The sequence below is a fragment of the Dysidea avara genome, chromosome 5 (assembly GCF_963678975.1).
Source record: "Dysidea avara chromosome 5, odDysAvar1.4, whole genome shotgun sequence".
Lineage (NCBI taxonomy): Eukaryota > Metazoa > Porifera > Demospongiae > Dictyoceratida > Dysideidae > Dysidea > Dysidea avara.
The window spans coordinates 3,727,158-3,754,703 of record NC_089276.1 but is presented as its reverse complement, the minus strand read 5'-3'; the positions used below and the strand labels follow the sequence as shown (position 1 = coordinate 3,754,703).

Sequence of the window (27,546 nt, the reverse complement as noted above, 5' to 3'; positions counted from 1 at the left end):
TACTCACTGCAAAAGGATACTTTCCAAGGAGGCTTTTTGGCATGTGTCTTAATAGGCTTTTTGCAAAAAACAATAACAACAAAAACGTGTATTATGAACCCATTACTGTGGTTTTGTTGAAACCGGGTCACTACTGCTGACCTGGATGACCCACTGACCTGGATAGCAATCCGGGTCAGACCGGGATTTGACCCGGATTAATTACAGCCAAGGTGTGCGATAAGAGCTATGTTTCGGGTAGTCTCGAGCAAGCGAGACAACGTTTTGAGCATTCGATTCGTGTTGAGTAAACGAGTAGTTATGTGATAACTAAGCCGGAAATATTATAATTTAAATCAGTCAGTGGGTTTGGTTCCACGTAGCTACTGTGAGTTTACAGACAACAATTGGGTGTGGCTTCGTGCATACCTAGTATTACAATTTCCTGATACAGTAAAGTGGGTGTGGCTCACAAAAGTACTTATCCTGCTGTAAGACTAAACTATATACAACTCGTACAATAATTGATTAGTGGGTGTGGCTCCACATAAGCTTGCAGACAGCAACGGACATAGTTTCGTGCTACAGACAGCACTTAATAAATGGGCATAACTGAGTGTATGTTTGCAATGCGATAAGTGGGCGTGGCTCATGAAAGAGCTATGTGACTAGCGTTTATAAGTTTCCACATCGTCAAATGAACAATTTCGTTTTTCACATGATCCAATCCGGGTCAGACCCTAATAATTTGTAAACCGGGTCGGACCCAGATGACCCGGAGAAAATGTGACCCGGTTGACCCGACCCGGTTTCAATGCTGGTTCGTGATAGAACATTACCATAGTTTTAAGTTTAAAATTGAAGACAGACAGAGGGAAATATGTGATACTGTACATCGCGAATATATTGTGCTCAGACCCTTGTGGAATAATATCTTTTATCTTCAAACGGAACAATTTTCTTCTTAGTTGCCTGCTCAATCAAATAAATTTTACTCAACATTTCTTTAGATACTATAGTATGTATATACACACACAACTTTACCTTTCAAAACAACTGATGAACCATCAGAAATATCAGAAAACATATCAGTACCAGCTATGATGAGGTTAACTCGACAGTTATACATACCATTGTCTTGTATGCCATCTGTATCATCACCAATAATGCTAAATACTGATGACATCATCCCACCGGTAACCTATAATAACAATATTATGTAACAAATAACAGTGTAATACTGTACATACCATAATCCTGTCATCAGTTAGATTAATCAATTGTCCATTCTTCCACCATGTGAAGTCATAAACAGCTGAAGTAATAGTGAATCCAACTGAAGCTGTGCATGTTAGTTCAATAGGATCACTTGCATTTCCAAAAATCATTGGTGGACTAAGGTTAGCCGTTAATTGAGGATCTAAAATGAAGAAATATACTTAACCTGCTAGCTTTAAAAAATATAGTATCGTTTGTCAAATCAGGCACATGCCTGGTTTCCTAAATTTATTTTTTCAAAAATTGTGTACATGTATGTGCGTGCATGCGTGCATGCCTTCCTACATGCCTGCATATGTTCATCTGCCCAGCATGAGAGCTAAATACTAATACTGATAGTTAAAAGCAGTAACTACGTAATTATAAGAACTGACAGCCTTATAGAGTATGTTTTAACCTTCTGTAATAGTAAGCTTTGGTTTTCTTTTGCACCAGTTTGAAATACAGGTATTCAATGACTTCTAAAGGTACCCTGAATGCCTTCCTCAAAGGGCTTTACAAACATTAAAAACAATCAGTTTAGTGGGCCTCCTATACTGCCAGAAATATGTAATGATTGCCTTCAAGTTGAAAAAGGATGTGTCCCTTCTTTAAGAAATCAAGAGCAACCTTGAGGCTTTCTCTCATAGGAAAACATGATAGCAAGAGTTCATACTAACTGATAACAATAAATTAACTACAAAACAGTCCAGAAGATACTACTGTGCATTACTTGTGTGATTTGTACTGCCAGTCCACACACACACACACACACACACACACACACACACACACACACACACACACACACACACACACACACACACACACACACACACACACACAGAGGGTGGGCGGTATCTCGGTTATATCGTCAAACCGCGATATTCTGATGAAACGATACCAGTATCGTCAAAAATTCTTAGAAACGATATTATCACGATATCAAGAATATCGCGGCGCTGATTCGTATTAACTATTGTAAACATGATCCAGGGATCCAGGTAAGGATCTAGATACATACAGAGGGGATATTGAAATATTATAGATCGAGATATTCTAATAGAGCAGTCATCAATACTCTAATAGAGCAGTCAAGTGCACTGTAATAGAGTATTAATACGAATATGAAGTAATTACTAACAGATTTGTCATTGTGATAAGGGACTTATTAGTATTTCTACACATTGTAAAATGTGGTGATGCTAAACTGAGTATGAGCTTCTATTGCTACAGTCAGCAGCTGCAGTTTTTAAGTAATACATGGGAATCTGTACAACTCCTGAATTTATGTCACGTACTTGGGTATACAAGACACATCCTCCCGACACTTAATTGTTTGCAGCAAAATTGAAGTCTTCCTGATGTCTGTATCTCAATGCATAGTTCAATGAATGGTGTATTATGTTATTTTTTACATCCATTCATACTGCTGTATTCAGTGTATTGTCACTAGTGTAGGCAGGTATAGTATAGAGCACCTGTCAAAATATGAAAGAAATATCGTGATAATTAGTAATGTCGTGATATTTTCCCATGATATATCGTGATAATAAAATTTCAATGTCGCCCAGCCCTACACACACACACACACACACACGCACACCACATACACATACTATGCATACATGTGTGTATCTAATGTGGTGTGTGTGTGTGTGTGTGTGTGCGTGTTTGTGTGTGTGTGTGTGTGGCGCATATGTAGTGTTGTGTAGTGTGCGTGTGTAGGGTGTGTGTGGTGTGGTTGTGCATGCATGCATACATACGTGTGTGTGTGTGCACAGAATTTGACATTCCTGCAATAAGTTTCTACGTATACAAATATTTAGTGTACACATACATACCATTCACCATAACTGTTGTGTTGTCTGAATTACTAGCCTCATTAAAACCATCTACTTCTACAAAACAGGTATATAGTCCACCATCACCAAAGAGTATTGGTGAGTATGTCACTGTACTTGTGTACATTAGCCCAACATTAGTCTGATCAGATATAGTGACTCGTGGTGAAGAAGATAATGAACTACCTCCAATCCAACTGATCATCACAAGATCAGGTGATACTCCATTAACTACTGTGACATCACAAATGAGACTAGGTTCTTGTCCACTAGCAGGTCCTTCCATTGATTGTGTAATGGTTACCTCTGGTTGAGGGACTATAGAGTACAAAGATATGTGATGTGAATAGTAATCAATATCTGTTACATATGTGGATGGCAGGTGTAATCACTCAACAAACCACATCACCACTATGTCCATAATTGTGCCAAAATGATTACATCAGAGTAGTAAAAACCAATGAACAATATCATGGACTATATAAGTATAAGTGCTGCATGTACAGCGGTGGCTTGCAAGTATGTGTGTGCATGTGTATATATTTGTGTGTGTACGTGCGCACGCATGTTTGTGTGTGTACGTGCGTCCATGTGTGACTCTGTGTGTTTATGTGTGTGCACCTCTGTATGTGTGTGTGCACCTCTGTGTGTGTGTGTGCATGTGACTCTGCGTGTGTGCGTGTGTATGTGTAGTGTGTGTGTGTGTGTGTGTGTGTGTGTGTGTGTGTGTGTGTGTGTGTGTGTGTGTGTGTGTGTGTGTGTGTAGAGTGTGTGTGTGTGTGTAGAGTGTGTGTGTGTGTGTGTGCACACACAACTGAGTGCTTATATGCATTCACTAAAATTCGCATATATACACTAACTCATCACATCCAGTGTAACACTATTATCAGCCATTACTGGTGGACTAGTATTGATCATTACTTGACACAGGTACTCTCTATCCTCATCATCTGTACTCACTTCGATCATGAAAGTGTCTGCGTACATTACTGAGTTGTCTGTTGTGGAGTTAACACTGACTCCTTCTGTCATCTGAAGTTCAGTATCATTACTACTAGATATTATGCTCCATATAATATCCACTCTACTGGTGATACCTCTCACAGCAGTCACACTACACTCCAGTGTTAGTGGTTGACCAACTATTTGAGTGTTGGGGGTAGTGACAGTCACAATGGGAGTGGGTACTGTAATACAAACACAATAAGGTATGTAATTACACTAACCTAAAAAGATTACTACACTATAAAACACACTGAGTGCAATCTCCTCAGTCTTCATTGGCCCTACCCGCTAAGCTAAACAACTCAAACTGAGATGAGTTGTCTGTAAAAAGTTGTTTATAAAAGTATGCTCAAGTTGAATGGTACTGATTCAGCATTACTCACAAAGATGCTGGATGTATTCTGGAACTGTTTGCCATGAAAGCAAAGAAATTTCACTCCTGGACTTATGATTAGAAACAGCAAACATCCAGCTACCATCAATAAGCAGCCATATTCACTTGTGCACTAGGATTCACATGTATCGCGACATACAGGAATTCATATTGTATTGATATTTATGTGTGACTTATCGTTTGCCACAACTATTGCAGCATCCCTACTAGGGCTGCAACAGTTAGGAATTTTACTATCTGGATATCCTGAACAATTTTTTCTGGACATCCCATGGATGGTGACATAATATTAACCAGATATCTGGATAATACAGATATATCTGTTTCAGCCCTAATCACATAGTGATTTAGTTTGCCATACTGATAGTAGGATAATTAATAGTTAGTTCCAATAGTAGGAAGTTACTGATAGTAGGATAATTAATAGTTAGTTCCAATAGTAGGAAGTATTATTAATCTCAAATTGCAGTTTTTGTAATTGCACTGTTAATCCAGCAGCATGGAGTGAGGGAGTGTGTAAACAATTGAAGGGACTAGGAATATTGGTATGGTGGAATGTAATTTTTAAAAGTTCAATATCATCTTTTACATCCAAATAAGTACGACTCCTCCCTTAAGCAAGCAAACAAATAGGATTCCCTTTGAAGGTAGTTCTTTTAGCATACTTCACCTCACCATAGACAATCTTCATATAGTTTACCAATGCAATGTACTTAAAGTCAGTTATGAACATGCACAATACCAGTTTATTGGAAATACCAAGAAGACTCCTGGCTTAACCCCCGTTAACAAATGTGAAATCAATGATTGGGGCAAGCCTGAGCGAGCCCCACACTAGCGAGAAATTTCGTATGATGAACTATGTACAATCAAAAGCGGAGAAAAACGATTGCTAATTAAAATCCATACAGATTCAACCACACTTACGGAAGAATCACAGCATAGTTTATTGACACTCCAAATAAGGCTTGTATGATCAACCATTACACGAACAATAATCGGCGTGATTTTCTGACACTCCAAATAATGCTCATACGGTCAACCATTACATGAACAATAATCAGCGTGGTTTACTGACACTCCAAATAAGGCTCATACAGTCAAACAATAATTGGTGTGGTTTTCTGACACTGATAAAGTATTGAGTGATCATACAAGTGTTGTGGTGAGGTAAAGTATGCTAAAAGAGCTGACTCAAGGGGAATCCTATTTATTTGCTTACTTAAGGGGGAGGAGTTGTACTTTAAAAAGTTCACAATAAAATTAGAATTTTCAACTAGAGTAGGGACCATAACACATCGATAAAAGGTACTGAAACAAGCTGGAGTAGTGCACGATATTAAAACAATAAGAAGTGTTATATCCCTACTGTGCATTTCCTTCATGGCATCTTGAGCACAGTAGGAATATAACACTTGTTATTGTTTACTGTGATTTAATATCATGGACTACTCCAACTTGTTTCAGTACTTTTTATCGATGTGCTATGGTCCCTACTCTAGTTGAAAATTCTAATTTTTTTGTGTACTTGTTTATCAACTTGTTTTGTAAAATAAAATTATTTTGACTGGTGAAACCACGCATATTGCATCAAAAGAAAGAAACAGTGCTGCACGCCCCAGCTACCAATTACTGTCTAACAATGCTAGAATGGTACTAAGATACTGGTGGAGACAACGATTTCCCTTCCCTGATTACCTAGTTTTTTTGTAGTTATTGCAGTAGTAGTAAAGTAGTTCAAGGTAATTTGTAGGTGTATTGTAGTCAGTTTCTTTTGTTTTTTAGTAGGTAGTTATTTTAATTTTAATTGTAGTTTGCTGTTTTATAATTAGTTTGTGATTGTGTTATATCTTTCTTTACAAATTTCGCTTTTATATGCAATGAAGAAAGGTGATTGTTACTTGAAAAGTAAAGTATCCATTACACTTCGTTGTCAGCTATGTTCAACCTGCTACACAGCATTACGAATCAAGAACTGTTTGAAAAGCACCACTACAATCAAAGGAAAATATGGACAATTTCCAGAAGCCATCACATACTAAGATGAATGGGACACAAAGAAGGAAACTAGTAAGTCCATGAAGAATGTATTGTACATACTGCGGTATGCCAAAAGGCATGCATCCAGCTGAAGCAATGTTGAACAGTGAAAAAATCAAGTCCGTAGCCTTAGCTGTTATCGAGTTACACTTGTCTGAAGGCATCAGTCAGTTACTCAGTCAATAGAAAATTCTGCTTAATAAATTTTTAAACAATTCCATATCAACTTGTTGAAAGCATTTCGAGTCAATCTCAAAGCTTGTTTGGGCTTAGTTTTACCCACCTCATCATTGTCAGGGAAAATTGAGGCTAGTTTTTGGGTGATGTCATTTTGTGGGCACACCCACTCCTTTGTGGTCCCTACTATACAGTACTGTCGTACAGTATGATGATATTGAACTTTTAAAATTTTCACCAGTACTCCACCATTCCAGTAGTCCATTACACACTTCCATGGAGTAATTCTATTAACAACTGATGTTATCATAGTGATAGATTCCCATTGCATAGCAACAGTATGGTTGCTTGGCAGCAGTTACTAAGTGTGATTAGCTATTTGCAGTGGTTATTTTTTGAATTTCTGTTGCTTAATAATAGTTGCTATTATTGGATTAATTAGCACAAAGGGTGGTCACTGCGTGATCAGTAGGCAATCACACACATTTGAATGCAATTAGGGAATAATTGCACTCAAATGTGTGTGATCTCTACTACAACAAGTACACAAAAAATTAGGAATTTTCAACTAGAGTAGGGACCATAGCACATCAATAAAAAGTACTGAAACAAGATGGAGTAGTCCATGATATTAAATCACAGTAAAACAATAAGAAGTGTTATATCCCTACTGTGCATGTTGCAAATTCCAAATTTTTCGTGTACTTGTTCGCTAACTTTTTTTGTAAATAATTTTATTATGACTGGTGAACCCATGTATACCACATCTGAAATGGCGTTGTGCGCCCCATCTATATCAATTATCATCTGAAAAGTGAAGTATCCATTATGCTTTGTTGTCAGCTATTTTCAACCTGTTACACAGCATTTCGAATTAAGAACTGTTCGGAAAGCACCTCTACAATCTATGCATACAGTACCAAAAGAAATGGTGCCGCGCACCCCAATTTTATTAATTATCATCTGAAAAGTGAAGTATCCATTACGCTTCACTGTTGGCTATGTTCAACCTGGTACACAGCAATACAAATCAAGAACTGTTTGAAAAGTACCTCTGCAATCAAAACAGCCACTATGAAATAATACAGACGATTTCCATTTCGAAGGGAGGCCATCATGTGTTACCGCCAAATTGACACCTTTCCCTGTCAGCAAAGATGAATGGGACACAAAGGAGGACACTGGTAAGTCCATGAAGAATGCATTGTACGTACTGTGGTATGCCAAAAGGCACCTGTCGGGCTGAAGCGACGTCGAACAGTGAAAAAATCAAGCCCGTAGCCTTAGCCGTTATCGAGTTACGCTTGTCTGAAGGCATCAGTCAGTCAGTCAGTCAGTCAGTCAGTAGAAAATTCCGTCAAATAAAATTTCCGTAACAACTTGTTGAAAGCGTTTTGGATTGATCTGAATACTTGTTTGGGCTTAGTTTACCTCGCCAATACTGCCTCATCGTCGTCAGGGAAAATTTAGGCTGGTTTTTGGGCAATAATATCATTTCGAGGGCCACGCCTACTCCTTTGTGGTCCCTGCTATACAGTTACTATCGTACTGTATGATAGGGTATGCTGTTGCAAAACTGTCGCATAACTAGACTGTATACCGTATTTACTTGGTTAAATACTGCAACTTTAATAGTAGCTGGACTTAAGTGGTGCAACAATTGATTTTAAAAATAAGGGCTTCAGCATTACTTTCGACCATCGAGTGGTGGTCAAATGTGAATAGCCACCACATCGATTTTAGAACTAAGGAAAGTGGCATTTAATCACGTAAATAAATATGGGCATATCATGTGCTATCTAAGGCATATTCCTGAGACTGAGTTTTTATGCATGGATACTTATACAGAAAATGATGAGCCGAAAAAACACACAAGACTATTAGAATTAATGTTGTGTAGGTACCTTATAAGAACTTACAATCAAGTGGTCCTAGTTCAACTGATACTGTTCCAGTAGTGTCCAGTATTGAAACATTACAAGTGTAAGTACCATTATCTCCCTCCATCAGGTACATAAACTGTAAACTACTAGTATGAGTGTTATCATTAGGAGTTGTGGTTATAGTTGTGGTTGAGTTGTCTATTCCAATACCATTTGAAATAACTCCTCCAGGTCCTGTCCAACTGAACATTACTGCACTAGGTTCCACTCCACTAACTGTGGTTACTACACAGTCTAATACTACTTGATCACCCACCATAGCTGATTCTATGGTATCATTTGACAATATAGCAATTTCAAAATCTGGGACTAAGAGAAAGAAGAGGATTTAATTCAATTGTTACCAAGTTAGTAAACAATTACCTGTAACATCCAGTGTAACACTACTGGTATTCATTACTGGTGGACTAGTGTTGATAACTACTTGACACTGGTACTCTCTATCCTCATCATCCGTACTAACTTCCATGATCATGTAAGTGTCTGTGTACACTACTGAGTTGTCTGGTGTGGAGCTAATATTGACTCCTTCCATTGTCTCAAGCATACCACCATCCCTACTCCATATAATATCCACTCTAGTTTCAATACCTCTCACAGCAGTTACATTACATTCTAGTACTAGTGACTGACCAACTGCCTGATCACTGAGTGTGACAACAGCCACACTAGGAGTAGGTACTGTAGAATACATTATGATACATAATGGGTGTATAATAAAACCAAAAAATGCAAGTTATACATACACCAATGAGTAACACCAGTGAATTCCTAGGGAATAGCATAACAACCATTAAATCTACTGCCACAAACAGTGAGCATTATTAAGACATGCGACAGTGTGTCATTTGGCCAAAGAAAGCCAATGATGGCACCTGTGTGCATTATACAAGAACCAAGAAGACACTGTTTTTGTACAATTGTAGCTTATAAATGCTAGAATGGACACTATTCATTGGAGAAAGAAATGGGACACAAAAAGGACAAAGGTATAAGTCCTGGACACATACATTGTAGCTGCTGCGGTTGGTGAAAAGGCACGTCTCAGGCAAAAGCAACATCAAACAGTGAAGCAATCAAGCCTGTAGAATTAAATTATACTTGGCTGAAGGTATCAGTTAGTCAGGCAAACAGTCAGTTTGTAGAAATTTCAATCATTTATAAAATATAGAAACTTGTTGGAAACATTTTGAGGACACTCAAAAGTCTGAAGACAAGTTTGGCTACATTTAAAGGGATAGCGCGTCAGTATCAAGCCGTTCAAGTGCTAGTAAACATTACATCATACAGATGACAATTTAAATGCACAGTAAATATAATAAAATTTATATATAGTGCTAGTAAAAAAATTATTATGGTGTGTTTACAAGAATCTGCTATGATACCAGTACCTGCTGCAAGTGGTAGCTATCCGAGAAGGCTTTTCCCTCTTGAAATGGTAATATGAAAATTAATATAACCTTGTTGTCAGATGTACAGCTACTCGTTTGGTGAATCATCACCTAGGGATTTGTCACCCGTTGACCATGAAAGCTTGCCAGACATCGCCAAAGCATTTTGCCTTAGATGTGATTGTAAATCTACTTGTCAAAGGTGGGGCTGCCCTTGTAAAGCAGCTTCAATGATGTGTGGAGCGTGGTGCAAATGTGGCTTGGTAAAAAAGCCATGCAAAAATCAAGTAAGCCAATTCTCTTGTTAGATATTACCATGATTATACATTATAGATACATAGCCTGCACCAGTTGAGGATGAACCTTTGCCAGAATCTGCTAGAAGGCAGAGAGAGTAGGTTATTCAGATAAAGTAATATTTCCCTTACAATGCAACTTTACACCGGTAACTTTTGTTTAGGAGTATGCAACCTCCCTAACACTGGAACAGTGCCACAAACTTATTGTTGAGGCATATGGTAATGTTGGTGGATTGGAGCTGGCTAAAGCCATAGCTAATAACCAGCCACCTGAGATGCCTCAAGATGGTGGCCAATCTAATGCCCTAGTTGGTGTGTCTGCCAGAAATGCCACCTAATGCCCACAGAGGCAGAGAATAAATGTTGTAAAAGGGATTGAATTACTAACAGGCCTGCTTTTGTTAATCTTGTACTTGATTAGCAAAAGCAGGGCTATTACTTTAGACATTGCGATCGTACATAAGATTGACTTTTTTGTTGGCAGTCCAGATTATTCACCAGCAAATTATCGCAAGGTTGCCTATAGGCAATATATAATATGGAAATTTGGATATTTGGGCAGCAAGAACTGCCTCATGTGTGACTTGGGCCATTCAAGACAAATATCCTGCTCCAGATGGAAATTATATGGGATTTAAAGATTACTGACAATGATATACTGTTGTAACATTGAACATTAACAAATGAAATGTAATTATTGTAACCTTGAACGTTTCTTTTTTACAATTTCTGATGTATTGTCTGGTATGGTGTGTGCAATTGTTCATTGGATGCTCTTGTGGCCTGATTCTTTTACGCTTCAAACCATGATCTGATATCTTGTGTTCTTCAAATATCAACTGCATCAAATCTAGCACATACTTGTATGCCTTATCACACTTTACAGGTGAAGCGTCCCACTTCTTAGTCTGCTTCCTGTACTTCCTATGATAGATCACATCACCTTTTTTTGTTTATAGCATTTGGTCTTTCGGTGTGTTCATTATGATCTAGCACTGCAAGTTGACAATGAGCAAGATAACTTTTGTTCCTGAAATACATAGCTTTTAGCCAGCCATGCATAATTTTTGTGGATAACATACTGATAGGAGGTTCTTTAGGTGCTGTGCCTAAATTTGGCACGTACCAAAATCATGTATAGTTTAGTCTTGTATCCCTGAACTTTGTGTACGATTTAAGTGATTCTAACCAAGCCCTGTCTGTTACGATCTTCTGTAGAACTAGGAAAGCTGGTTCACTACTTCTAAAATAACTTATCTCGTGCCCATTGTTGTCAGTCGGGGGTCCACAGTTCGCATCATGTTCACATTCACTCCACACCCACTCATGTTCATCAACAACATGGTGGAGTAGCCCAACCCATTTTTCCTACCACAATATTACTTGTATTCACTGCAAATCTGGACACAATTACAAACCTTGAGGTTTTGTACATCATCATCACATGTTCTGCAACAAAACCAAAAATGGTTGACAATGTTATTTGCCTACTGGTTGATCTTATTCATTCCCCGAAGTTTTCCAGCCTGTTTCCAATGATAGCTAAAACAAATAATCATACCTCACTCAAAGTCTTCTTCAGTTTCTTTGCCTTGTGCCACATATCTCGCGAGTGGTGAATAGCTGGGTAATCAGTAGCTATAATAACAATAAATAAATAAATAACACCCAACATATATGACCAGGTCTGACAAAACCAGCCTGAGCACTGTAGCTCGCCAATACCTGAGGCTAAGCTTACCACACTTTTGCATATTTTACAGTAATTCCTTACCTTCCAGGGTATCCACTTTACAAATAGCCAACAGCCAAATTTCTAACCATTTTAGATAAAAATTTTCATGGGATTAAACATAACAGGTAAAGTCTAATAGGGGTGGTGGGTGGCAAGGCAGGCAAATGGTGTACAACATTTCCTTCCATCTACTGGCAGACCAGGGCTCCTCAGACACCAGCCCATAGTACATGACATGACACTGGGTCTGGAACAAGCACCCATCAAAAGCAGGACACTCACTTGTGGTTGACTTCGACAGCGAAACCAATAGAGTATTCATGTATGTAGCTCTTGTCTGTGGTGAAAAACCAATCCTGCTTGCATGGGCAAGACCAATTTTTCCAGACCTGGCCACATATTAAACCATATCCATTTACTACATAAATACCTAAAGTCTTCGCAACAGAAGTAGATGAATCAGTTACCACTTCAGTAATTTTTATACCACCACTAATCAGGAAATTCAGACAATGCACCATTCCCTCTCTTTCTATATTGGGTGACTGAAGACCTATTTCACATTTGTCCATGTTTTCAAAGTGGAGAATTTGATTATGTGTTGTCTCCATCATTGAATAGGTACAGAATTTGGCACTCTTGCCTGGAAAATCACACCTTCCATCACCTGAAAGTACCAGATCATTTGATTTGAACTTCATCAGGAGAGTTTTCTATAATGTGTGTGTATATAATACATCTTTATAAATATATCAGTATACCTGTTTCTTCGCATAAAATTTTTTCACTGCAGGGCATATGAAATGACGCTTATAATTATCAAAGGTCGTTTTCTGGATAGAGGCCACATCCATGAACCTGAGGCATGTGCTTATTTTAACGAAGCGATTACCAGACAAAACAATTGCAGATGCAAGAGAAAGATTGATGCTGAATATCCTACTGCCATTTTTATTTCTGTGAAAATCCGAGGATGCCCAGTCTAACACATGATCATTCTCACAGCACCCAACCATTGTCATACAACAACCAGATGTGCTGTAGTCATTGTTAATTGGTGATACACAGACAATCTCTGAGCATTTTCCACCTACTAAATGACGGAGTTTCTCAACTGAACATTAACGTACATGTCTTTGCTATCTATAGAATGTACACATGTGTTATAATATAGTCATGATCAATACACACACTAACCTGCCAATCTCGTGTAAGTGTAGCTGAGTCTCGTGTAAGTGTAGCTGAGTCTTGTGTTAGTGTAGCTGAGTCTCGTGTAAGTGTAGCTGAGTCTCGTGTAAGTGTAGCTGAGTCTTGTGTTAGGGTAGCTGAGTCTCGTGTAAGTGTAGCTGAGTCTTGTGTTAGTGTAGCTGAGTCTCGAGTAAGTGTAGCTGAGTCTTGTGTTAGTGTAGCTGAGTCTTGTGTTAGTGTAGCTGAGTCTCGCGTAAGTGTAGCTGAGTCTCGTGTTAGTGTAGCTGAGTCTCGAGTAAGTGTAGCTGAGTCTTGTGTAAGTGTAGCTGAGTCTCGCGTAAGTGTAGCTGAGTCTTGTGTAAGTGTAGCAGAGTATTGTATTGATGTGGACTCATCTACTTCATCATCTTCATAACAATCACTACTATCATTGCTACTACAAATATTCATCATGTAATGTGTGTACTAACAATTCATATATATATATGACAACCTCTCCGATGAGTTTTCACACAGAATCTTAGTTATGTTTGCAATACTATTAATTTGCAGTAGAATTATACTTGCATTGCTTAGACATAGCACGCAATACCTTTTATCAAGGCCATCATCACCATCTACACTGAGTGTCACCTCATCCAATGCACATATATCACTGAAGAATGCAAAATGAGTCAATCTAAACCTTTCATATTACACAATACCTTCAATCAATTCCATTATCACCCTCTACACAGAGTGTTACTTCATCCAACCTTTCTTCATCATGTAGAAGCCTTCTGTTAAGGCTGCAGTTGGAAGTAAATGTAGAAAGTGGGGTAGAGCTAATCAATTGATGCGCACGATGGGAATTCAATGACAGTGTATATGTGTTGCTGAAGGTGTTTTATTCAAATTATGCTATTAAACAAGACTAACAAAGTTACCTTAAAATGCCAGGCGATGAGTAGCCAGTAATGACTCTTCATGTAGTGATAGCAAATAGCGTGTTACCGCATCATCGTTTAGCAAGCCACTTATCGTCTTCCATCTCAGATATGTTCCATTCGATACACAAAATTAATATGCTTGTTCGCACTTTCCCAACCTTACTTGTGTTTTCTAGGATGACCAGCTCTATGGCAAGTTGTTTTCGCTAGGACTGGCGCTTCAGCTAAGCACCCCAAACGGGAAGCCATTTCCTTTTTCGTAAATTCTTGTATTACTCCGATAATTGATGATTTCACTGGCAATGAAATAACGCAGAGTTGAATAACTTCGATACCGACGCACTGTCCCTTTAACCAACATTGCCAAGCTGTCATAAGGAAAAGTGAGGCCGTTTATTGGGTGATAGTTTTGGACAGCATACTGTATTTTCCATACAGTACCTGTATGAGTCATACAGTACAGTCAAATGCAGACAATTGGGCAGAACAGCTTACAAAAACAATCCAGCACAATTGATCATGTGCATGCATGATATTGTAAATCGCTGAAACTAGCCAGACTATTTTACCAGATGGTTCTATGACTAGAAGTAGATTACACTTACTGATAGTCTGATCACCAAAAATCGGAGGCATACAAGATGAACGCTCCAAGCAAGAAGACCAGGAAGTACAATATAACACTTAAAACACGACTTATGCTTGTGCACACGAAAAATACAGCACTCAGAGGGTGTCTCAAGGCAAATAAAGCACTTGGCTTTGCTTTGCATTGTATTAGCCTCCCCCCTCTTATGCAGTATTTTCCATACACATGTGTGGTAGTACTTTAACTATAGCATACCATACTGTATGAATGATACATAGGTATAAACAAACATTTCAGAACCTTTTTAACACAGGTGTTTGTGTGTGAACATTGCATCCTAATATTCACAACTTATCTGTTTGTTTTTATTAATGCTTGTTACAATGCAAGGTATGTAAGGTATGTAAAAATGTAAGGTATGTAATTTTACACACAACCCTAAGTTCAATGGTACACATTCAGTGGGATAATAGCTTGACAAACATGTTACATATAAGCACCCACCCATCACATCCAGTGTAACACTATCAATAGCCATTACTAGTGAAATAGAATTGATCACCACCTCACACTGGTACTCTCTACCATCATCAGTTGTGTTCAATTGTGAGATGTTGTAAGTGTCTGTGTACACTACTGAGTTGTCTGTTGTGGAGCTAACACTGACTCCCTCCATCCCGTCAACTTCTCTACCATCACTACTCCATATGATATCCACACTACTGGTGATACCTCTCACAGCAGTTACATTACATGTTAGTGTTAATGAATTACCAACTGTCTGAGTGTTGGGGGCAGTGACAGTCATACTGGGAGTGGGTACTACAAAATATAACAGATCAAAGTTGCAGTAATTACACATATAGCAATTTTACACTTGTAATGGAGCATGCACTGTAGATATTCAGTATAATAAATAAGTACAACTCATCATCTAAAAGTTGTTACAGTAAGCAGTCGATCAGGCTCATAGTCAAAGGAGGTACCATTTTGACATGACAAGAAGTCAGTGCAGTGGGAGTACTTACAACACTTTAACATTCCATCTCTTTTAACTGACCTCAAATTATATGTACACACTAATGACTTCACTGAACTAATAATCTAACTACTATGTACAGGAGAAACTAAATATCAACATCAATAAGTAGAAGGATTAATCATTAACAAAAAGTATAATTTGCACTTGTGGAGGAGGGTAAAGACACATGTTCTATTGAAAACAGCTACCCATTTATCATTGCTACAAATGAAGGATAATACAAGAAGTGCCTCTGAAATAAATCCAGCCATTACTGATCCCAGGGTAGGGATCTCGGCTACTAGTGAAGTAACAGCTCAACTAATTATCTGGTAAATGGTCTGAACTGTCCAATGCACCAGTCAGTGTACACTACCAGTAAGAAGAAATACTTATACTACTAAGACTACACGGTAGCAAACCTAAGCCTATACTATCTGTGCTATTGTGTTGCTTTGAGGGTATGTGACATCACACTGTTAAGACTATCTCGGAAGAACACACAACACATAAATTGAAGAAGGTATGAATGAAGCTCATGCAGACAGACTAGCCTCTCTACTAGGACACTTCTACCAAAACTACCCCACTTACTTAGTGAAAGATAAAAAATACAGTCTTTAACCAGTTAATAGCTGCAGCTCGTATAATAGCCACCCCCTGATAGTAGCCACTCCACAGCCTAGAATTATTGTCATAAGAGCTGCCCTTGGATAAGAGCCACAGATTGTATTTGAATATATTGACTCAAGCATTTGAAGCAGCTGGAGTTGGACCGAGTAAAGGCGAAGGAGTTGTTTTAAGCCATGAAATAGCGTTTGTGAACTAAAATGAATGATGGTCTTGAAGGACAATTAAACAAGGTCAGCCACTTGTGAATCTATAAATGCCACAGCAGCACACAACCCTATAGTAGTTGCCCTTGGATAGTAGCCGCAGGGTTTTCCTCGCTAAAAGTTATAGTAGTAGTGGCTATTAATCGGTCAAATACGGTATGTAAGACAGTGTCACATTTTGGGTGGAAAGTTGTCTGTGATTTTTGGTTGGCTTTGTCATCCCAGAAGTGAATATTAACCAGGTGATTATTGCTCGTACATGGGTGACCTGTGCCTATGAAAACCATAAAGTCTATATGGGTACTCGGAGGTCCAAGATGGCCCACAATTTTGGGAATATTACACGGTAATGAGTTATTTGTCAATATTGATAGCTGGTTCAAAGTTTTAATACATCTTAAATTATAGTATTTCTACATGTTTCTTTTTAACTTTAATTTTATTTAGAGGAAGTTCTGGATCCCATTTGTTGTTGTGCATACTGTGTTTACTGGTTAAACACGGCAGCATTTATTATCTTAGTTCCTAAAATTGATGCAGCAACTATTTGAATTTGAACATCACAATGCTCGAAAATAATGTTGCACCCTTTTCAAAAGCAATCATGACACCACTCAAGTGTAGCTACTATTGAGGTGTAATGTTTAACCAATGGAAATATGGTATCTATAGAAAGTATATGCTGTCAGGGGATCAAGTCACTACTGAGTCTGAGTTTTTTTTAATTTTTTTTTTACAGTTTTAGTGTCAATATTTTGATCTTTAATATTTATAGGCTTCAGCCTTCTCACAGGATATGTAGTACTTCCACAAATTAACGGAGTTTGTATCATATCAGGGTAATCCAAAATGATTTTCTTGAACATCTGCTGACAAAAATCACTGATGCCGATATTTATAAAATTCAGCAAATAAAATGATTTCAAATGTTTACCGATTACTTGGTACATCAATAACAATTACACTACACACAAGAACTCACTAGTAAGTGTCTCCAGTACAACTGATGCTGATCCACTAGTTTCCAGTATCATCACATTACACATGTATGTACCCTCATCTCCCTCCATCAGGTAGGTAAACTCGATACTGCTAGTGTAAGTGTTACCACTAGAAGTGGTTGGGTTGATGGTCACTCTACTATCATTTGTAATAGTGTCTCCTCCAGGTCCCATCCAACTGATCATTACTGAACTGAACTCCACTCCACTAACTGTACTCACTGTACACTGGATCATTTGGGGATTACCTACCATAGCTCTTTGTATGGGATCAGATGGTGATATAGTAACATTAGGAGGAGGGACTGTGGAGGCAATAAATTCATAACAAGAAAAAAATGAGCAAACTATACTCATCACATAACAAAAGTATTGGGACCACCAAAAATTTGCCATGTGTTCAGTTTATAAGCGCACAAATCTTTTACAAAATAGTCCATAACTTGTATCCCATTCACTGCAAACAACCACTGGCCGATTTTCCAGTCAATGGAAAAACAAGTCAAACAGCTCACATGATTCAAATCTCAATTAACACAGCAGATGAGATGTGGAATGTGAAACAGTATCTTCTTTATTATTATTTATTAAGGATTTACATCACAAGGCTTTATCACTTCATCACAAATAGGATTTACATGAAGGATTTACATCACAAGGTTTATCACTTCATCACAAATAGTTACAGTGTAATGTGTTTATTTAAACTTCTCCAAGCAGCTCAGTAAACAGACTTCTGATTAATGTGTAGTTTATGTAAGCCTAAAGAGTTACATTTCCCACCTAATTAATGTATACCTTTATTGTGTTAAGAAGAACTTTTAAGTGAGTTTAAGGGTTAACGGTTGGGTTAAAGAACAACCTTATAAATGTATATACATGTCAATTTTACATACGTATACAATGGACCCTAGCTATACGGATCTCTGATCCCTCAGCAGCTTAATTGTAAAAATGACTGTTTTGAGTACCATATATGTACAAATTTTTGAGGGACTAGTTTTTACAGATTTTGTGGTTGCTTGGCTTTCCACAAAATTTTCATAGTTGAAAATTACCAATTATCAGAGGTAGCTCTATGTTTTCTAATAAGTAACTTCAGTGAAGAATGAGTGATTCTCAAAAATAAAACAGCAAAAATTCTGAAATTTGTTGGTCCGTGAAAATTACATACCTCAAAAATTTGTACGTATACGGTATTTCAGTGTGAGTTCCATTAGAGTAAGTGTATGTTCTATTAGAGTAGTTTTAACCTACGCACAAATTATCAGACCACTTTTGTAAACAGTAGAGATGCAACAATATATCAATATTATCATGTTGTTAATAACTGGTGATCCACAGTACTGATACATGTGATAATAATACTGTACTATTATTGCTCATCACTCACCAATGATAGTCAGTGAAGCATAGTTTGATGAGGTGTTACCACCTTCATTAGTAGCTACACATCGGTAGTTACCAGCATCTTCTGGTGTTAGGTTAATAATAGTGAGAGTATTAGTGTTCACTCCAGTAGCACCAGATGGAATATTACCACTCTGTCTCTCCCAATTATATGATGTTGCTCCATCTGCCTCACAAGTTAGTGACACACTTATAGGATCACTTTGTAAGGTAACTGTTGTGTTCATTGGGTGAGTGGTAATAGTAGGTGATGGTACTGTAAGAAAATAGTGTAACTACTATATCACACATCTACTATGTACTTATATGTGTAATCATCAACAATTTATGATGGCCATCAGAGCTCAATCCAATATTAAGCTGGTAGGGGTGGGATGAAAGCAAGTTTGTTTTTCTTCTTTTTAATTAGGTGTGAAAATACACAATTTTTACTGTGATAACACTGAGTGTTGATCATTTGATTATACAACTTTATCGTATCAAAGCTTTAGTTTTAAGCCCAGGGTGGTAATAGTAAATCTAGGGGGCCACTGCCACCTCCCCTTTCAAATTAACCCCTAGCCAAAACAGGCCCATGGTATTACTGTGCCTTAGAGGTTGCTATGGGGTAGGCAATAAATCTTATATACTCAACCTTGTTTTGTAATATACTCAGACACAATATAACATATGCACAAAATCAAGGTGTATACCTAGCGCACCTGGATTTTAAAAATTGTCACAGAAAAAAAACAAAAAAAAAACATTTGTGTTTGTATCTATGATGTATATAATTCCAAGCTTTAAAAAGTTTGGTACAACCACCCACACAACCAGGGATCCTGTGGGTTCTGGAAGTATCTATTGAAGCAGCATTAGGATAAGTGTAGTACGTAGGTGTCTTTGACTGAATTCAGTATTTAGTCTGATGTGACAATACATACACCAGAAGAAGAAACAAATGTCTTCAATGGACTCCCTGAATAGCTACAATATTGGTACTTAGATAATATTCACACTGACATAAGTATTCCACTGAGAACAGTCAACAATCAATGGCTCAAGGGAAGCCATCAAATTCTCCACCAGTTCCAAGGATGGTTACAGTGTGTGTAGACAGCAGTACTTTGGAAACATTGGATAATGTCCAGATGTGTGTAGCATCAGCTCAGCAAAGTATACATATCTGATCTGCAAGATTAGCTGAAATGAAAAGGCACTTTCATTTTAAACTACTGTTTGAAATGGTTGGGGGGGGGGTAGGGGAGCGCTGCCCTCCAAAATATTTTCACCATGGCAAGATAGTTTGATACATTTGCTATAGAACTAGTCACCCTTGCTATTGTTTACAGGTGGAATGCACATGCAGTGCACTTTCCAGTTGATATATTTCAAGAAACTATTGAAGTAGGTGTTGCAAGAAGTGAAAATTAAGAAACAACATATAGTTCTGGTGGAACGATTTACAGGTATAAATTCTACTTATCCTATTTGGTGATCATTCACAGGCTTCTGTTTTAGATCACGTACCAAACGTTTGTATTATATATGCAAGCCCAAAAGCTGGCCATAAGCTAGTTTTGGAGCTCGCTTTTTATTTACCTGTTTATACTGGTGAATGGCAGAATTCGGCATCACAACTTATAAGACAAAGTTTGAAGCGAAGGTGCAAATTTGATATGGAAGGTGTCCTGCCTCTGAAGAGAGTTTGCACCACAAAAATGTTTTGTTTTTTTTTGTCCAGAATTTACCAAGCTACAGATGCACATTTTCTTGGTTCCTGTGTAATAATGTAACGACTGCCCTTGTCTACGTACTACCATAACACTTGTTTGTTGCACGCCCACGCTGACTTCCTTACACTATCAGGTGTCTTAATAAGGGACAAAAACAGTATACCATGACATCTGAAAATATTCACAAGCAAAACTATACATTATTACCTCTACTACACACAACATCAGTTCCATTAAACATTCTATCACTTCCACAGGTCCTGATGACATCACCAGTCTGTACCTCATAACCAATGTTACATATGGTAGTACAAGTCTCCCCAGTATTAACTAATCTGTCATCTCCAGATGAACAAATGACCATACCATTAGCAGGAGCAGTGAGGTTTAGACAAAAAACTGGAAAACAACAGCATACAACAATTACACAGGTACAAAAATAGTGCTGCTAGAACACAAGTTACATAACATAGCATAGTTCTGTCTCTATTAAGTAACCAACCCTCTTTCACAGCCAGTATAACTATACACATGTAAGAATACTAGCAATTACAATTCGAAGCGTTGATAAATAAATAATAATAAATACAAGGAATACAAGCACATTACAGTATCATTACTTATTTCATAAGATGCAGCTTTCACTAATTTTCACAAGGTAGGGACCCGCCGATTATGCTGGCATAATTTTGAGCATAATAGGTACCTAAAAGCATTGAGCATAATGCCAGCATAATAGGTTAAATATTTGTACAATAGTATAAATTCTTGCTGGAAAAATGACAATTGCAAAGTAAGATCGATATACTCTAATAGAGCAGTCAGTAACTCTAATAGAACAATCATCAAACTGACTGTTCTATTAGAGTATATCGATCTTGTCTCTTACATGCAGGCATGCAGCAAGAATTTATTATTTGTGTTCCAGCCACTCATTTTTTTCTTTCTATACAGTGTTAAACTAGTAGCAATGCATATGAACTAAGGCATGAACATTGAGCATAATCGAGCATAATAGGTAAATATTGAGCATTAATTTAAGCATAATAGGTGAATTTTTGAGCAGCGCAGTATAGCATAATAGGTAAAATTATGAGCATAATCGGCGGGTCCCTATCACAAGGATGATGTTGCTTTGTGAAAGTTCAAGCAAGAAACTAGTTGCACCTTGCAGCATACATGCTGGAATACAGATAAGAGTGTAAGGGAGCAGTGGTCCACAAAACTTCTACTGATAATTTTTTCTATTGTACACTACTAATGAAAACACTCCAGTCATAGTCACAATGTCGAATTGCTGTAAAACAATAAGAAGAAAATATCCCTACTGTGCGTTTCAATTTCAAATGCACAATAGTGATATTTGCTTCTTACTGTTTTATAACAATTGGACATTACATACTACTCCAATCCAGCTTGTTTCAGTACTTTTAATCGTGGCACTACTTTGTCCCTACTCTAGTTTAAAATTCCTAATTTTTCTAATACTTGTCAATTACTGAAATAGTGAAGTGGCTCCATTTTCTGCTATGATAGGCCCATTATACAGCATTACAAATGAAGAACACTAGGAGAAGGACCCCTGTAAATCAATCCAGTCATAATGGAAAACTCCTGTCAAACGTAGGGAAGCCATCATGACAATCAACACTTTTCGCTGTCAGCAAAGAAGAATGGAATACAAAGTTGTTACAGAATATCTAATTAGTTACTACAGAATTTGGACTTACCTTTGACCAAAGGCAAGTCCAAATTCTGTAACAACTAATTGGAAGCACTTTTGGCTGCTTTAAAGAGATACAAGTGTAACTTGCATGGGAAGATCAAAGCAAAAAACGGTTCTATAAAAACCATACAGAACAACTTGGGCAGTTATAGAACACTTTGATAGACCACAGTTCTAAGGCAGTTATAAAACTTCCAGGCCTATTTGCAGGCTAATAATAGCCTGCTTTGAGTGAGTAATCACTCATTCTGGCCAGTAGAACCAATCAACCAATCCAGTGTAGGCTGCTAGCCTGTACTATGCTGGCTGACCAGTCGACCCAACCAGTAAGAGTAGAGCCACTGGACATACCTGAAGATTTCGATGATGGTTGCTTGTGGTCAGCAGCAGTAAACGTTCTTACTAAATTTTGTTGACAAAAACGGATGAGTCCTAGGAATATCACGGAATAAATACTAGCTAGAATAAAAAACTTTCAGTCATTGAGAAGATAGACCATCTTCTCATTCATAATGCAGATGCAGCACAGGTGCAATGCCTACTCTACTGATGGTAAGACTACTCTGTGAGTTTCTAATTGTTTCATGTGTCTTGTTTGTACCTCAAGTTGACGGTTCTCTAACAGTTAAAGCACTGCCTAGGCTCATGCTATACATAAAATATAGCACTCAAAGAGTGGTTATGAGACAAAACATAGCACTCAGCTACACCTCATACTATATTTGTCTCTCACCCACCCATTTTGTGCTATATTTGATGTACAGCATTCGTGGCAGTGCCTTAACACTTACATATATAGTGTACATACATACATACATACATACATACATACATACATACATACATACATACATACATATATATACACACTCACATATATTACTAGTTACAACACCGCGACAAGTGCAATACGGAAAATGTAGCACTTGGGTTATAGTACTCAGCAAATATATTTGTCTCTCGACCACACCCTCATGCCATATTTTGCACGATTGTAAGTGGTGCTTTAACTGGTTTAATGTATGGTTTAATGTGGTTTAATAACTGTCTAATACAGTTTATCATGACCTGGAACTCCATGACGGCAGTGAGAAAACTAGTCCTTACTCATGATTAGCAGGTTAATTAGTAGCCATTAACGCTGAGTTATCACATGATTTGTGATCAGTCAGATCCAGAATTCACTTAGTAGTAGGACAGGAAGACAAAGAGAATGACCGAGGAATGGTGTACATGAGTAATGGACAGGTTGGACAACTTTTTAATGGACAACTTTTTTTGTAAACAATATTACTATTATTATTATTATGACTGGTAAACTCCTGCACAACGCAAAAGAAATGGCTCCGCATGCCCCACCTGCATCAGTTATTGTCTGAAAAGTGAAGTATCCATTACGCTTTGTTGTCGACCAGTTACACAGCATTACAAATCAAGAACTGTTCCCCTGCAATCCACACACACCGCATCAAAAGAAATAAATGGGTGCTCCCCAGTTATATCAATTATCATCTGAAAAGTGAAGTATCCATTACACTTTGTTTCAACCCATTACACAGCAATATGAATCAAGAACTGTTCCAAAAGCACCTCTGCAATCAAAGTAGCCACTATGGAAAATACGGATGATTTCTGTTACAAAGGGAAACCATTACGTGCTACCACCAAATCAACACTTTTCGCTGTCAGGAAAGATGAATGGGACACAAAGGAGGACACTGGTAAGTACATGAAGAATGTATTGTATGTACTGTGGTATGCCAAAAGGGCTGAAGCAACATCGAACAGTGAAAAAATCAAGCCCATAGCCTTAGCCATTATCAGGTTACGCTTCTCTGAAGGCATCAGTCAGTCAGTTACTCAATCAGTCAGTTACTCAGTCAGTCAATAAAAAATTCTGCTCAATAATTTAAAAAAAATTCTGTAGTAACTTGTTGAAAGTGTTTCCGGTTCATCTGAAGACTTGCTTGGGCTCAGTTTTATCTAACCAATACTGCTTCATCATCGTCAGGAAAAAATAAAGGCTGGTTATTGGGTGACGTTTTTTCATGGGCCTCACCATTCCCTTGTGGTCCCTACTATACAGTACTATCGTACTGTATGATTTAGCCATGGAACCACTTAATGATCATACTATGACAGGTGCTCGTTGCACTACCATTAACCACATACCCATCATTACATGTAAGTACTCTTGAGTTATAACATCAAGACACACGGTAGTGTGTCATGCGGCCCAAGAAGCCGGCGCGCCACACCGTGAGTATATTAACAGGAAGAAAGAAAACGCAATTTTCACACCTATGTAGCTTTGTGATCCCTTATCCGATTGGAACCAAATTTGCTAGAGAAGTGCCAGCCAGTTAGGGGAGTCTATATACCAAATTTGAAGAAAATCGCTCCAGCCATTTCCGAGATATGAGCGAACTAAATTTTATTTTAACTTCTTTGTTTTTTGTTTTTTTCTTTCTTCATTTCGCACATTTCACAAAATCTACCATAAAAGACGAATGCGTGCTCCAATTGGGCTGAAATTTGGCACATGTAAAGGGCTCATAAAGACGGATCTCAGTACCAACTTTGGTAGGAATCCGATGAACATTCACGGAGTTATGATCAATTATTCACGTAAAATAAGGTCGAAGGTCTGTCACGCCCACAGGGTAAACATCTTGAAGGAATGAGCTGAAAATTGTTATGCAGATGGAGTAACCATCGTAGGAGTGCCCTTTTGTGGTTTGAAAACAATCGAGATAAAGACCATGGAGATAATACACAAAACCCAACCTGTGTCACAATTACGCGATCGATTTTTATGAGTAAAAATACTATTAGTTTTCACGCCTACCAGGCTAACCGCTTAGAGCAATGAGCTGAAAATTGGTGTGTATAGCTGGAATAATCATCATAGAAAGTCCTTGCAGTAGTACAGAAGAATCAGATTACAAACCACCGAGTTATGATTCGAAAGCCAACACCGTGTAGCAAATGCGAGATCGAGATACTCTAACCCTGTAGAGAGATCAGCTACGAACAGATCACCCTGTAGAGAGTTCAGCTACAAACAATTCACCCTGTGGAGAGATCAGCTAGAAATAAGTCACCTTGTGGAGAGTTCAACTACAAAGAAACCATCATGTAGAGAGTTCAGCTGCAAACAAATCACCCTGTAGAGAGTTCAGCTAGAAACAAGTCATCCTGTAGAGAGTTCAGCTAGAAGAAGTCACCTTGTAGAGAGTTCAGCTACAAAGAAACCACCATGTAAAGAGTTCAGTTGCAAACAAATCACCTTGTAGAGAGTTCAGCTACAAAGAAACTACCACCATGTAGAGAGTTCAGCTGCAAGCAAATCACTCTGTAGAGAGTTCAACTACGAACAGATCACCCTGTAGAGAGTTCAGCTACAAACAATTCACCCTGTAAAGAGATCAGCTAGAAACAAATCACCGATCAACTAGAAACAAGTCACCCTGTAGAGAGATCAGCTAGAAAAAGTTGCCTTGTAGAGTGTTCAGCTATAAAGAAACCATCATGTAGAGAGTTCAGCTGCAAATAAATCACCCTTTAGAGAGTTCAGCTACAAACAGATCACCGTGTAGAGAGTTCAGCTAGAAACAAGTCATCCTATAGAGAGATCAGCTAGAAGGATCACCTTGTAGAGAGTTCAGCTGCAAATAAATCACCCTTTAGAGAGTTCAACTACAAACAGATCACCCTGCAGATAGTTCAGCTACATACAAGTCATCCTGTAGAGAGATCAGCTAGAAGAAGTTACCTTGTAGAGTGTTCAGCTACAAAGAGACCAGAGTTCAGCTAGAAACAAACCACCCTGTAGAGAGGTCAGCTATGAACAGATCACCTGTAGAGAGTTCAGATACAAAAAATTCACCCTGTAGAGAGATCAGTTAGAAGAAGATACCTTGTAGAGAGTTCAGCTGCAAACAAATCACCTGTAGAGAGTTCAACTATAAACAGATACCCTGCAGAGAGTTCAACTGGAGTCAATTCACCGTGTAGAGAGAATCCTGTAAGGAGTTCATCTACGTAAAAGCAAATCACCCTGTAGAGAGTTCAGCTACATTTCAAGTCACCCAGTAGAGAGATCAGCTGCAAAAAAAGTTATCCTGTAGGGATTAGTTGACATGTAATAAACATATGTATTATATGTATAATTTGTACATTTACTGATAAAATCAGAATTAGTTAAAGTATTTATAAGATCTGCTTCATCTTTCTTCTTCCTGTGGTAACGAAAAAAAAGATAGGTTAAAAAGCCCCAAAGCTGGCCTACGGCCGGCTTTGGGGTATACAAATACAAAAAGAAGTGAAATCTAATCCAAAACAGCCAAGCTGTAAAAAAAGAGTGCGGTTCTCAAAAAGGCTATGGTGAAAAAAAGATGTGAAATCCAAGGCGGTGGCCAAGAAATGGCTGTGATGGCAGGTTAATGGTAAAAGTTTAATAATGACAATTCAGGTGAATTTTGTGCCTAGACCAGCACCAAATTCACCTGAATTGCCGTTATTAATATTTTTACCACTAATCTACCATCACAGCCATTTCTTGGCCGCCACCTTAGATTTCATATCTTTTTTCACCATAGCCTTTTTGAGAGCTGCACTCCTTTTTTACAGCTTGGCTGTTTTGGGTTAGATACATATATATCTACAAATACACAGAAAAATTTGGAATTTTCAACTAGAGTAGGGACCATAATACATCAATAAAAAGTACTGAAACAAGCTGGAGTAGTGCATGATATTATATCACAGTAAAACAATAAGAAGTGTTATATTCCTACTGTGCATTTCCACTATGGTATCTTGAGCACAGTAGGGATATAACACTTCTTATTGTTTTACTGTGATTTAATATCATGCACTACTCCAGCTTGTTTCAATACTTTTTATTGATGAGTTATGGTCCCTACTCTAGTTGAAAATTCCAATTTTTCTGTGTACGTGTTTGTTAACTTTTTCTTTGTAAATAAATTATTATGACTAGTGAACCCACGCATACCGTATCTGAAATGGTACCACGCGCCCCAATTATCGTCTGGAAAGTGAAGT

The 27,546-nt window shown here is 37.9% G+C and overlaps 2 protein-coding genes across 2 annotated transcripts in view; both read right to left on the bottom strand.

Annotated features, from left to right (window-relative positions):
- The window catches only part of LOC136255724 (uncharacterized), a 164,386-nt gene that overhangs the window by 11,386 nt on the left and 125,454 nt on the right, over positions 1–27,546 (bottom strand). The window contains exons 22-31 of the mRNA XM_066048559.1: positions 20,961–21,152; positions 19,022–19,294; positions 17,610–17,933; positions 15,275–15,592; positions 9,003–9,320; positions 8,616–8,948; positions 3,941–4,267; positions 3,081–3,398; positions 1,230–1,399; positions 1,024–1,180 (exon numbers count right to left, since the gene is read on the bottom strand). Of these exons, the coding sequence (XP_065904631.1) occupies positions 1,024–1,180; positions 1,230–1,399; positions 3,081–3,398; positions 3,941–4,267; positions 8,616–8,948; positions 9,003–9,320; positions 15,275–15,592; positions 17,610–17,933; positions 19,022–19,294; positions 20,961–21,152 (2,730 nt within the window). The remainder of the gene's footprint in view (positions 1–1,023; positions 1,181–1,229; positions 1,400–3,080; positions 3,399–3,940; positions 4,268–8,615; positions 8,949–9,002; positions 9,321–15,274; positions 15,593–17,609; positions 17,934–19,021; positions 19,295–20,960; positions 21,153–27,546) is intronic.
- On the bottom strand, positions 11,412–13,362 carry LOC136255740 (uncharacterized). The gene is made up of 6 exons (XM_066048595.1): positions 13,262–13,362; positions 12,826–13,207; positions 12,495–12,777; positions 11,891–11,967; positions 11,748–11,778; positions 11,412–11,697 (listed from the first exon to the last, which is right to left on the bottom strand). Exons 2-5 carry the CDS (start codon positions 13,084–13,086, stop codon positions 11,770–11,772), a joined length of 630 nt encoding a protein of 209 aa, XP_065904667.1. The 5' UTR covers positions 13,087–13,207; positions 13,262–13,362; the 3' UTR covers positions 11,412–11,697; positions 11,748–11,769.